Below are 13498 nucleotides of genomic sequence, written 5' to 3'. Positions count from 1 at the left end.
GGATGAGAAGCTCTCTTGTAGTGAAATAGGAGTCGTACTTACGAACCCAAAAGGTAATGCCTGGGCATGTCTTTCATTTCCAAAAGCATTGTTTGCTCAAGGTTTTCACAACCTAAGAGAACTTATTTCGTTTTAGTTTTCTTGGGAGTCTTGTGTCTTTCTACCTCTATATTGTCAAAATGCAAAGGATTTTGTTTCAGTTGCGTTGTACATGTGTATATTGGCGTTTCCTTATTGTTGTATTGCTTGCTGAATTGGTGCCTTTTCATGTGCAGTTGATTCACAATTTTGATTCTTCTTCTTCCTCCATTTCATTTGGGCGACGAATAGCAAACATGACAGTATCTGTGCAATCGACAATAATAAAAAAACAGTGTAATATGCATATAGGGATACTAAAATGGGAGCCTCATAGGATTCTGGCAGGTTAGCCTTCGTACTTAGCTGCTGCTTTGTTCGTGTTACATTGTAATTCATCTCTTTGCCACATGAATGCTTCTGGTGTATAAGACAGATTATTGTTGAATTTAGCAGACAAATAAAATTTTGTGTTTATATCAAGCAGGGAGCAGAATTTGATTGGTGCTAGGACAAACAGCTGCAACGCCATACAACGCCCCGCCTCCCCGTTTTAGCAACCTTTCACTAGCACCTGGTTGGCGGGACATGAACTAGTTTGTGAATTTAATATAACGGTTTGTTTTAAGTCTTAATGCTTCTTGTTTCATTTCTGCCATACTATAGGAACTTCTGTAATATCTAATTTAGCACAGAAAACGTTTTGCTTCTTGTTTTCTCTTTCGACGAAGCCTGCGTAATGCAACCGTGTAAACAATTGCTGCAACTTTCTATACATGAGACTGATGAGCGTAAATCGAATAACTTGCTTAGCCATGGTCAATTTTCATTAACATCGTCTTGTTTGCAGATTACTCTTTCCTCTGAAATATTTGAACAAATGTCATTGTTTTAATTATATAGAATTCCTACTACAGAACAGAGACATACCAAACATATTCGTACTTTCATCAGCATTACATTGCCTTCACCTCAAAAACCCTAAAAATTTCACGTGTTTTTAACTAAAGATCTAACGGGTAAAACACTGGCATCATAAAAAATCCCTAGCTGCTGAATAGGAAGTAGAACCAACTCATAATTATTAAATCCAAACTCAACCAAGAACTAACTCGTATTCCCAAAAACTTTAATGGGAAATGTATATGAAAATGATGAACTTAAAATCAAGAGATTCTTTGGCAATGGTCTTTCGTGTCATGTAACATGTTAGTTCAAACACACACAAAGGTGATCTCATGCATTCGGGTCTTAAACAGGTTTCTTTTGGTGGACCTGAATGCAAGGGTACCACTCGTGTGTGTCTTGGATGCACGGGGTAGATCATGACACAAAATCCCCTGCACAAGAAAATCTCCAAAAAATTATGTTTATCCTAATGGCTGGGCATCGTTGATATTAGGCTCTACCCCTAGTTAGGTTCACAATTCTTGGACAAGAAATCTAGAAAGGACTATACAAGAGTACCCTAGCTAGAAGCCCTAGAGATTTAGTAGCCCATATCCCAATGCAGGTGGCAATAATAGTCCAAGGATAAGAATCCAAGGGTAGATTGGACGTAAGGATAGGGTTAGGGTTATGAGTCCTGAGCTGCTCCCACGACTGTGACTGACTGATGAGTCTGCCTAATGGTACTCTGATGAAAACATAGGGATTCTGCATGTTGTTGCTGTTGCAAGGCAAGCCTAAGCTAAAACAAGATTGGGGATTGATCCATAGATATAGGGTACTGAGCCCCATCAGCAGCTCTCATGCGCTAAAAGGAAGCTTTGCCTTACTTTCTGCACTAAAATGGCTCTTATAGCATTTACACCCATGCTTTTTTGCCATGGATAAGTTCCAATCCAACCCAAATCACACTTCCACCATTAGAGCACTTCCATCCCTAAAAAGTTTTGTGGCAATTCAATCTCCTCAAGTAATTAATAAACAGTAACTATACAAGTGCATATTCATCCCTAAACTAAATAGCCCAAGCAATTTGTATTAAAATATTATTTTTTATAAACTAATAAAAAATAATTTTATTTCAAATAAAAATAAAAGATTGGTTAAAAATATTGAAATATGGTGTAAGATGGAAGAACATGGTTATATACTTATAAAAAAGAACTATATTTTTTTTGTATTTAATCAATCTTTTATAATATTTATTTATTTTTATAATTGTTTAATAGTGGCTAACATCACCATGACGTCAGCCTTGCATCACTGCCCCCGAGGGTTGGGCCAGTCAATTATCCATTGGGTGCGCAACTGGGCTCCCCCGAAGCCCAGTGAAATGGACGGGCTGGAGTGGTTTTTTTTTTATTTTTTATGGAGGGGTGGGGGGGGAGGGAGGGGATTAAATCAACTATCCCCTAAGGAATATTTGTTGGGCTGAAAGTGCTCTTATTAGATCGCCAAGGCTCACCAACTATGACCCACACTTCCATACTCTAGTCGTATGAGAAAAACTCTCCTTAACAACATTCTCTATGTCCGATCCTCTCTCTTTGTTGTATGTAGAAGCTGTGACGGTTTGGTGTTAGTGCGAAAGAGTTCTTTGTTAACATACTTCGCATTGTGGTTTGTGAACCAAGAAACAAGTAACCACTAATAATTATGAAAGTCACTAGGAATAGCCTAGTGGTGAGGATGTGGGTAAGGGGTAGGGGTAGATTTAAGTATCGTTTGGTACGCAGATAGGACGGGACAGGACGGAACGGACGTTTCATGTTATGTTTGGTACGCGCAGGACGGAACGAGATAGTTGTTCTGTTCTACGTTTGGTACACGTTGGACGGAATGGAAACAAAACATTAAATGACTAACTTACCCATGTTCCGTCTGTTGTTTGGTATAATGTTTATGTGTGGGACGGGACGAGACTTTATTTTTTATTTTTTATTTTTGAACTTGTTCATATTTTGAACACATATATGCTTATCTATGATATATTTTTTACACTAGCACATGGCTGAAGATATGTTATGCCATGAATTCTATCTTTTATAACAATACCATGATTGGCTTCAACATGGTTGAAGCTTATCGGATCAATGATGTGAAGAGGCAACATTCAAACAATATGTATAGTATAAGTGTAAAAATTATGAGTCTCTATTTTCCAAAAGTAGGCTTCCATATATGTCTACATCTCAGTAGTCTTCAAACAATAAAAAACAATTACAACAATCATCTCAGCAAACTGTCATCAAACACTAAAATACAATTACAACAACTACCATCTCAACCAATTTTCAAACCCTCATTCCTCTCCACTCATCATATATTTCTCTTGCAAGATCATCCCTCCATTGAGTCCATGTCTGGCTTGGCCCCCAACAAAGATTCTATTTTTATCTCCCTCTTAATCTGCATTTTGAACCAAACAGAAAAGTAAGCGTCACCATAGTGATTCAATACAAAGCTCTTGTACAAAAGAAAAATTTTACTTCATATGCCAGGGGTAGTCAAAATTGTTTCTTGTGGTTGGTTAAACCTTCCAATGCACTAACCTCATTCATTAGGTATCTAACAAATGAAAGAACACTAACTTTCCACTCTAGGAAACTTAATTCTATGAAAACACCAACCGTATACAAGTACAGAATCCGCGATGACATGAAATATTAGTCTGGCATACATGATAACAAGAATGAAACAAATAGAATTACCCAACTGATAAGGACAACGAAATGTCAATCTTTTTCACATAAGAAGGTAAAAGCAATGCAAGTCACCACCTCGTAATCATCCTGCTCCCTGTACATTAATCACAATTAATTCAAAAAAGCAAAAACATTTATCCATCAAAATTCAATTTTCCCACCAACCCAAACCAGATTTTCCTCTATTTTCTCACAATCCAAGCAAGAACAAGAGAATTTCATTAGCGTAAGTCCTAGCCTTGGAGGCGGCGCTAGGACAGCGAATTGATTTCCAGATCTTTTGCGCTAGGGTTTCGTGATAAGGATGAAGTGGCCTCGAGGAGCGATGAAAGGTTGTATGGTGGTGATGGAGATGAGTTGCTGAGTACGTGATGCAGCGGACGAGAGGCGGTGGGGGCGGGTGGAAGTGGTGGGAAGAGAATGAGAGAAGAGATGGCGGAGGGTGAGGGCGCGTGAGGAAGAGAAAGTTATGGTTGTGGGAGACGGTGAATTCCAAGCTATCAATCAATTAAAGTCAAAAACTGAGATTCAACAAACTATCAATCTCATACCCAGGTAAATCTGCAGCGTGACAGAAGTGGCTTTGTGCTGCTGCCTGCTGGCTGGGTGCAGTCAGCAGCTACATGAGAGGATGAAGATGAGGAGGAAGGCTACGTGAAAAGAAAGGCAGCGACAAAGAATGGATTAGGGTTTGTTTTAGATGGTGTAAATATTGAAAAAGATAAGGGGCAATTTTGTCTTAAAATGTTACAATTTTGTGTTCTACGGATGTGGAACCAGTCGTTCCAAGAAGGTGATGTGGAACGAAAATTCAACCAAAACTCGTTACACGGGACAGTGCGTTCCACTGTTTTTGGCACACCAAACGTGGGACAGAATGCCTCGTCCCACTGCATTCCGTTCTATCCCACATCCCAAACAGTAACTTAGGTCCTAGGTTCGAAACCTAGTGGGGTGGGATGGGGGTGAAAAAAAAAAAAGCCACTATTAATTATGTCAAACTTTTGTAACTAGTGTCACTATTTTCATCATTTAACACATTTTTAAAACTTTCTGCACCAATTCAGAAGAAAAAAAAGTTTAAGACCACAGTAAAATAACCACTTAAGTTCATGGATAAACTTGTAATTAAGGCCATCTCCAACCGAGGGCTGGCCAGATTGCTCGTTTTAGCCCTCTAGCCCTCTAAGATATTAATATTTTAATGAACAGTACAGAGCCATATTTGCCTTTGTCTCCAACCGAGGGCCAAAGAGCCATAGAGCTCGTTTTAGCCTTGTCACAAAAAACCGTCTCCAACCCAAGGGTCAAACATAATTTATTATTTAAATTTAAGAACTACAACAACTTAAATTTAAAAATTACAACTTATATGTAAAAATTAGAACGGTAACTAGCCCAAAAAACCAAAAAAAATTAGAACTTAAATTTAATGAATGGTTTAGGTATTTATAGGAAAACAAAATTAGAATTTTTAAGAATTAAAAAAAAAAGGCCCATAAAAACCAAAAAAAAACAAAAAACAAAAAAAAAAATTTGAATACAAGGGCTAGTCAGCTAACCGTTGGATTCAAAATTTTTTTTAAGCATTCCTGTCGGTTATAACCTACAAAATTTTTGAATTTCTGGCCAGCCCCGAGCTGGTTGGCTGGTTGCTTACAGCCAGCCCTTTGGCCCTTTCAGATTTTGTGGGGCCCACGAACCCTCTGGCCTAACCCTCGGATGGAGACAATTTTTGGACTATTTTCGGTCTTCTAGCCTTTTGGATTCTTCGATTGGGGATGACCTAACTCTTTCAACTTTGAGCCAGATAAAATTAAAATTTAATTTCTCAGGTTGATAAAGATTCTCTGACGCCGTGTGTGCCTTCCCCCCACTGAAACCTACCCATTTCCAGAAAAGATTCATTCTCTTTGGCCGAGACAGATTAAATTAAAGACAGTCTTATCACTTGCCTGTCCCATGCAAACTTACTATTAACAGTATTAGTGAAGTCTTACTTTTTACTGCAGTGCTGGGTCACAATTAAAGAGAAGGCTCTTACCACCTGACTGATCACGACTGGTGAGAGAGAGGGAGTCAGTCATCACTTGGTCATCTCGTCGTGGATGGATGGTGGGATTCGATTCCATTGTGTTTGTGGTACATTACGCTACGTCAAGTCTGTACATTACATATCGAAGGGGAGTTTTCTTTCTTTCCGTTTGTGCGTTAAAAGAAAAGGTGAAAGGAATAGAAGCAACTGGTAGACCCAAAGAAGAACGAGGTAGTGGAATGAACAAGCACACTGCACGTTGGTCCATGAGGTAGGTTACGATTAGTTGCCCATGTGCGTGTGAGCAGTTTTGAACGATTGATACATGTGGAATTTATGTTATTTGTAACAGTTAGATCATGCATACATGCTTGTGGACAACTCTTACTAACAAAATTCTATAATCCCATTAAGCGTGACAAATGTTTTAGATTATTAGTGGGTTGAAAATGTTTTTGGAAATGTCTCTCATGGAGAATGTCCTATTAGCTACATGTAATGGCACAATCAAACAAGGTATGTCCAATTGATTAACAAACAATTAAAATCTTTATTAATGGTACAAGTTATGCTAGCAACAGTCATCTACACTCGTATTAGTAATGATTAGCAAACGTTGATGTATTGTAAGAATCGTTTGCAATTAAGTCATGTATTGATAGAACCATACTTTTCGTGTTTTATATACCAAAAGAACCTTAGTAATGAGCATTTCAAAAAGGATTAATGACAACTCCTTCATGGCTTCTTACAAAAAAAAATTGTCTCCTTGATCAAGAAGATCGTTTTTTATTTTTACAATTTTATAAAGGCTTGTTAATTGATTTGCCCATGCTAATTAGTCTCATTTTACCTTTTGAAATTAGTTTTGTCTCACTTTACTCTCACAAATTGTCATTTTCATTTCATTTAGTCTCAGTTCACCTTTCGTCTATTCCATCAAAAGGGCGTTAAATTAAAGAGTAGTATGGACATTTCATTTTGTACACAACTCTTTGCCTCCAACATGCTTGCTAAAACAATCTCACAACTCTAATTTAAATTCACATCCATCATTCTAGCGGATCGGTGCTGAGATGTAGCTGCAACCATTGGCTAAAAGCAAATAATGGGTTATGTTTCAAAACCAAATAATAGATTGTGTTTGAAAATATAATTCAAACCACTCATTGAATCATACGGCTAGATCTACAGCTCTGCACCAATTCACGAGAGAAACGTACAAGGGTTTGATTTAACATTTTGTACATGTCAAAAAATAAAATGTCAATATTGATCTTTGATTTAACATCTTGTTTACGGAATTGACAAAAATGTGATGAACTAAGATCAAATGGGACGAAATTTATAATTTCAAAAAATAAAATGAGACAAAATCAATTTCAAAAGATAAGATGAAACTAAATGGTAGGAACGAATCAATTACTAAGCCTTATATAATGTTATTCACTTTCATCTCCGAGGACCCGAGCGGGATAATCTCCATATGCACCAGCGTGCATCACGGAGAAGAGCGTTTAGCTTTATTCATTCATGTTCCAAGTTGCAAGTTACAGCATAATCATTACAGTCCAGAAGAGAAGGCTGGCTTTTAATCATTGGTTGGTCCAAATGGTTAATTGGTCGTCGTCAATATTTTTATTGATTACTAATCCGCCTGCGTTTACCGATCTGTCTCCTGTTCCTGTCAAACGAGGAGGGCATCAATATCATATCTTGTCGACCAAAAGTGCAAACTCGTTTATTAGCTGTTGCAACTTTGCATCCTCCATGTACTCCATAGGTCCATGGGGTTTCCAATGCCTCCGTTCAACACGGCTTTCATTACATACTATTTGCTTTATAATGACCATCAGTCCTGAGAGTATGAATGTTACTTGGGGACAAAATAAATCTTTTATGTGTTTATAAGTAATTAAGTTATTTTTTATATTGTCGGTTTGTGTTGTTTACGTGCTAGACTTGAAAATTCGTCACACATGACGGAAAGTATTGAGAGTATGAATCTCAAATATGAGAAAAAATGGACTTTGCATGTGCTTAAAAGTAATTGAACTAGTCCCCATATTGTCGATTGATTTTATGATGAAACCACAACTTCTTCAATAAAATACTCATTATGTCAAACGGTTTAACAAGGTTATATTAAGTAACTCTTCGAGGTGTTAGACAATAATTGAACCTGATTTTTCTTTTTGAGTAGTCAATCGCAAAGCCAAAAATTGTCCCAATCAAGCGCTACAATTAGTGAAGCTCCAAATCTCAGAACCCCACACTTCTCCCATTTACTGTAAATGCATCTAAGGTACGTAGTCAAGCATAGGATCAAATTTGAACATCGAGGTGAAGATTAATGAAATAAAAAACATAACTATTTGGGGTTAACATGTATGTCAAACTAGCTTATAGATTATAAACGGAATATAAGTTAAGCTAGTTCACATATATCCCTGCGAAGGACAAAACTAAGACTGTCGAGCAATTTTTTTTCTTCCTTTTTTTTTTTTTTTTTTTTTTTTTTTTTTTTTTTTTTTTTGTTTTTTTTTTTTTTTTTTAGTACATCCATATTTTACATTAAAAGAAAAGGAAGTTTGATTAAGCCACATAATGGGTAGCTTAATTTTGTATGTGGTACTTCTAACTAATTAACATGTGTTTGCGTGCTTTATCATGCTAACCAACTACCAAGTACTACGACAAAGTGATCATCAACTTTTACGTAGAGGAAAATTGCATGACAATAATACACAAATACATTGTGAAGAAAGTAAAGAGATATTAACTTTATTTTCCATTTCAATGATTAAAAGTTAAAACACTAGTTAATCATATTTCAAAGAGCCCTAGAAACCCTAGCTCTTGAGGATCTTGCACTACAACAGATCAAACCCTCCCAAATCTCAGTGAAAGCTTCAACAATAACCCTATGATGCTCTCTCGAATTCAACGACAAGAAGCAATGCAGCAGTTGCTCCAGTTCCCTCTCCTCAAACATCTGCTTTTCCAAAACCATCTCCATCATGGACCTCTTAAAATCCTCGTACGGATCCTCCGACTTCTTCACCACCGCGAAGCTCTCCCTCACTTTTCCCTCCACCCTGCACGGTATCAGTCTCTGAAACATCGACAGCCTCGCCGGCACGGCTTCGCTTTCCCCCGCCGCCGACTTCCTTGAAACGCTGCTCCGCTTCTTCTTTCTTCGCCTTGTCAGCGGTGAGGAGTCGGTGGACAAGCTTCTGGAGGATGATCTGGTGGAGACTAGGGTTTTGGTTTCTTCGCCGTCGTCGAAGCCGCCTCCGCTGCCTTCGCTGCTGGAAAGTCCGGTTTCGAACGAGGACGTGCTGATCCGGATGCGACTCGTCGTTCTTTTCTTCTTTCTGTTGACTCGTCGCGTTTTCTTCTTTTGTTCCTTCTCTATGGCGGAGGAGGGAGGAGGAGAAACGCTGTCGTTTGCGTTGGAGTCGGGAGAGGCGGAGGAAGTGTAGATTTTGCGTCGGGGGTTGATGTCGTAGACTTTTCCGACCACGTGCCACTTGTCCTCTCGGTCCCACTCAAACTTATGAAGATCGGGGGTTGATTCCCTGCGATCGTCGTCGGAGAGTGTTGGTCTGGGTCGGCAGCCGCAGAGTAAAACGTGGCGTTTGATGGATGAAGAGTGGTGGTGGGTTTTGGAGGGTAGAGGTGGTGTTGGGGCGGTGGCTAGGGAAGGGACAGGATTTGAGGGGAGAGTGGAGGGGTCTTTTGAACGGCAGGAATGGAAGGAGGGGATGACCCGGGAGAATCGGAGCTTGAAACGTTTCGCCATGAATGAATGATGGACGTTTCTCAGTAGCAATTAGCTCTGTGTTTGTGTTGGAATTGGAGAGAGTTGGGGATGTAGTGCAGCAATGTGAACAAAACATTGAACTGTTTGTGTGTGAGATCAGGAGGTGGTGGGGCTAGTATATATACAGAAAGGTTGTGTGCCCAATTCATGACAACTTCTTTCCAATTCCACCCATAAAGGGAAGGAAAAAGAAAAAGAAAGTAGTACCATTAATTTTGATAAGTTATAACAATTCACTGTTTCAATGTCACTCATATAATACTGTAAATCCTTCTAATTTTTTCTTGTACAAGTTCTAATCTAATGTTTGAAAAATGTTACTTTATCTGACAACATAAGTCTATTGTTTATATAAACATATATAAGAATCATAAGAGTCATGATAGTTAACAGTTGAAATATATGTTGAAAACTTCTCAAATCGAGACGTTATATGAGTGTTGATAATAAAAATTAAAAAAAAGTTAAAGTATGCTGCTTTAAAGGAGAATCTATATGGTAGGATATGTTAACAGGGTAGCCTATATATTCTGTTTGGCCTTATACTCAAAGTAAAGGGGTGGGTGCCTCTCTTTTTCTCTGTGGATTGCTGTGTTGCTGTCATATCTCTCTTCTTGTATTATTTTCGGGAGACGATCATCTGATCTTACATAAAAGGCTGAGGCCCAAGGGAGCCGACTTCCAAGAGAGTAAGACACAGTCATAATTATATGAGACCAAAGATCTGGGTGCATGTAATGTAACCAGTGCAGTATGCATGCAGTAGTATCCAGACGTACGATGATGGATTCTTGGCAGACGATATCATGGATTACAAAAAATGTTCATATTAGTATTATTAGATACATTAATGGTATTATATTCTACATTATATTCTCTTTTGTGAGAAGAGTCAATTGAGTCATGACAAAGTTCATATCTATAGAGTCCGATTTTGCACCTTGCAGAGCTTGCATACTGTAAAATTGTACGGTGGATCAATAGCCGATCTGCCCCTGCCCCTACCCATAAGCGCCATTGAGTTTTATAATAAGCTCAAGAGGCCATGCTTCTAATTATTTGGCTATGTGAATGGAAAAAGGCCTAGGCACCCCATTTTTTGTACGGAATAAGAAGTTGGAGTGGACTATTTTAGTTCAAGGATACTATTTAGACACACAAAGTTAATACACCTATTGATACATTCTTAAATTTGGTTAGTTAAAATGGAGATTGAATTGGATTAATTAAAAATAATTTACTCTTTTTTCCTATGTTATCTATCACAAGAGATATTGAACCTGAGGTGGATTCGAAGTTAATTAGGGTTCGAAGTTCGGGGACTAACTAATAAACAAGGTTAGAGTCTGTGAGCAGTGTGTGTCCAGATTAGGACCCAGGAGCCATCTTAAGGGACAAACTTCAAATTTTATAACCCAGATGGGTGAAAATGTTCACTTCCAGGCTGCTAGGCCCCAGCACTACTGCAGCTGGTGGTGGATACATAGTAAAAAGATTAGTAAAAGCAAGCTAGTCTTGTCCCTCCATGCAAACTTACTATTGCTAGCATTGAAATTGAATTTACGTACAACGTTGCCAAATTGTGAAACATGAAGGAGCCTAAGCATTTTAATGCTTGAGATTAAATGTGTAGGCAGATTGTAAAGTCAAAGAAAAGTCAACCTGAAGAGATTGAAGTATTTCATCAAACACGTGGTGGGGATCGAAGGAAATAAAATCATATTTGCATGCAAGTGTCTCTTCCTGTTTCCCTATTTTTTTTCCTCTGTCCTTTAATTTGGCTCAATGCTCTTTGGCAAGCAAAGTTAATGCTCCTTTTTGAGTATACAGTAGTCTCTTCGTATCTCAGATGTCCCCCAAGCACAGCAGCAATCAGCATGGCGCGCTCTGAGCACATCCCAGTCGTGACTCGTGGAGCTCGATTCATTTTGCTTTGCATGCATGCTTAAACTAATTTCCTTTGTTTCTCTTTTTCTTCAGCTTGCTTGTACTTTTTTTGTCTTTCTGAATTTGAAATTTGAATACCCTGTTACAATTTTGGTGGGACAGTATTATATTTTTGAAGGAAAGATCAATACGATATTATGGAAGACATTTAGCACTCCATTACAAAAGAGAAACTGGAAGCAAAGAGTAGTTGCTAAGAGATGAAAGCTTGGCATTGCACTACTAACGTAGCCCTACGGACCTTACTCTTATCCCGCACACCAGACGATTAGAAAGAGCCAAGACCATGTAATTTGGTTGTCAACTATTACTGTAGGTTACTTCCTTCACACTCATAGCAATTAGAAAGTATCAACCTCCCAATAAAGATCCCCTCCTCTCAAGCTGCTTATACCTTCTACAAATCAAATATAAAGAGTTAAGTCCAGGAGCTCTTCAAACAAGTGCTTGTAAAACCATTAAGTAGTCCATAGCGTGCAAGTCTGTAATCCACTTGATTAGCTCCACAACAAATATGGGTGATACTAACTCCAGTGATCTCTAATGCCAAAGCTTTTGCATCCTCACCAACTGCCCAATATTAGACATGCTTGGTGACGAATCCTGCAGTGCCATCATGCAGTAAATCACCCTCCACTCATAAATTGTTGATACCCCGTTCTTTGTCACCATTAGCAAACCTTGTCGCATCTCTACGGCTTCTGCTTGAAGAGGGAAAGGCAGTAAGATTGTTCTTCATTGCTAAACCCGCTAATTAAAGAAACCATTTGAATCACATATTACACGTCACATGCGAAAATTTCTCCATACACTAACTTTATGTCCTAAGAGAAATTATTTTGTGTATGAGTCACACCCAATAAGTGCTTATTCGCATGCTATAATAATGGTGTATCGCATAATTTATATTTACTAAAACTAAAGTATAACATTAACAAATACAGGCTGATTTTTCATTTTTTTCTCCATGAATTTTTTCTTAGTGTTGGGGCATAAGCTTCTTTATTCAATCAATTTTACTGTTAATTTTTTAGCATTTGTTCCATATGCTGTCCAAAGTGTCGTGTACGCCACCATTTGAGTAAAAAAAATAGGTTCAAAGTCCCAATTTGATGCAAAGTTAAAAGTTTATAAACAAAACGGAAAATTAATCATAAATAAATATATGTTCTATAACATGATTATATGGATAATACTGCATGATTGTGCAATTAATATTCATACTGAAAAACTTCTCGTCGTGAAAAACTTGGGCTTACTTGAATTTTTGTCTCTTCTAAATCTGGGTTGTTCTCTTCAAAATTACATGGCATACCATATCTGCCAAGAATCGTTGTCTCTTGGCCCAAACTTAACTCTACTTAAGCCTTCCACAGTAAGCCGAAAAAAAATAAGTGTGATACCAATAATTTAAATCATATAGGAATACACTTATACATTGGGCCAAAAAATTTAAGTGTGGACTCATAAGTTCAATATATTAAACTCATGAGCGTGATGTATTAAAATCATGAGTATGATATCAATATATTGCACTCACACTAATGTAGTAGTGTTGCTTGATTACTAGATATAAGGATTATACTCATTCAAACTACTGTAGAAGGCCTATAGCAATTTTGTGCTATTCTCTTCTATATTGCATATCATTTGCTCCGTCAGAAACTTTGAATAAAATACAGAAAGGTTAAGTAGTATTCCATATTGCTGCTACATAAAACTGGAACAAGATTATGGGTCAAGTTTGCGACTAATTTCCTGGTTTGATCAGTCAAATGACATCTTACCTAATTACCGTATATCTTTTGTCGTGCTTTTTCATAATTGCTATGCTATATATATTGTCATCACATTGTTCAGTAAGTTAATTTGATTTGCGGGTTTAAAATACTAGTTCAATAGATTTGATCAAGCCCTGAATATCTTTCTTTTTTTCTGTTTTTGCAAAATTATGTTATA

At 37.7% G+C, this 13498-nt stretch overlaps 1 protein-coding gene across 1 annotated transcript; it reads right to left on the bottom strand.

The window, feature by feature from the left end:
• Window positions 1-8541: 8541 nt before the first annotated feature.
• On the bottom strand, window positions 8542-9684 carry LOC137749000 (transcription repressor OFP7-like). Its single transcript, XM_068489181.1, has one exon. It carries the CDS (start codon window positions 9569-9571, stop codon window positions 8600-8602), a length of 972 nt encoding a protein of 323 aa, XP_068345282.1. The 5' UTR covers window positions 9572-9684; the 3' UTR covers window positions 8542-8599.
• Window positions 9685-13498: the final 3814 nt, after the last annotated feature.

This window comes from Pyrus communis, chromosome 10, assembly GCF_963583255.1.
Source record: "Pyrus communis chromosome 10, drPyrComm1.1, whole genome shotgun sequence".
Lineage (NCBI taxonomy): Eukaryota > Viridiplantae > Streptophyta > Magnoliopsida > Rosales > Rosaceae > Pyrus > Pyrus communis.
This window is presented reverse-complemented; position numbering and strand designations above follow the sequence as displayed.

Coding starts and splice junctions, on each gene's coding strand:
- LOC137749000 (XM_068489181.1), bottom strand. CDS start 9,571: ATGGCGAAACGTTTCAAGCTCCGATTCTCCCGGGTCATCCCCTCCTTC.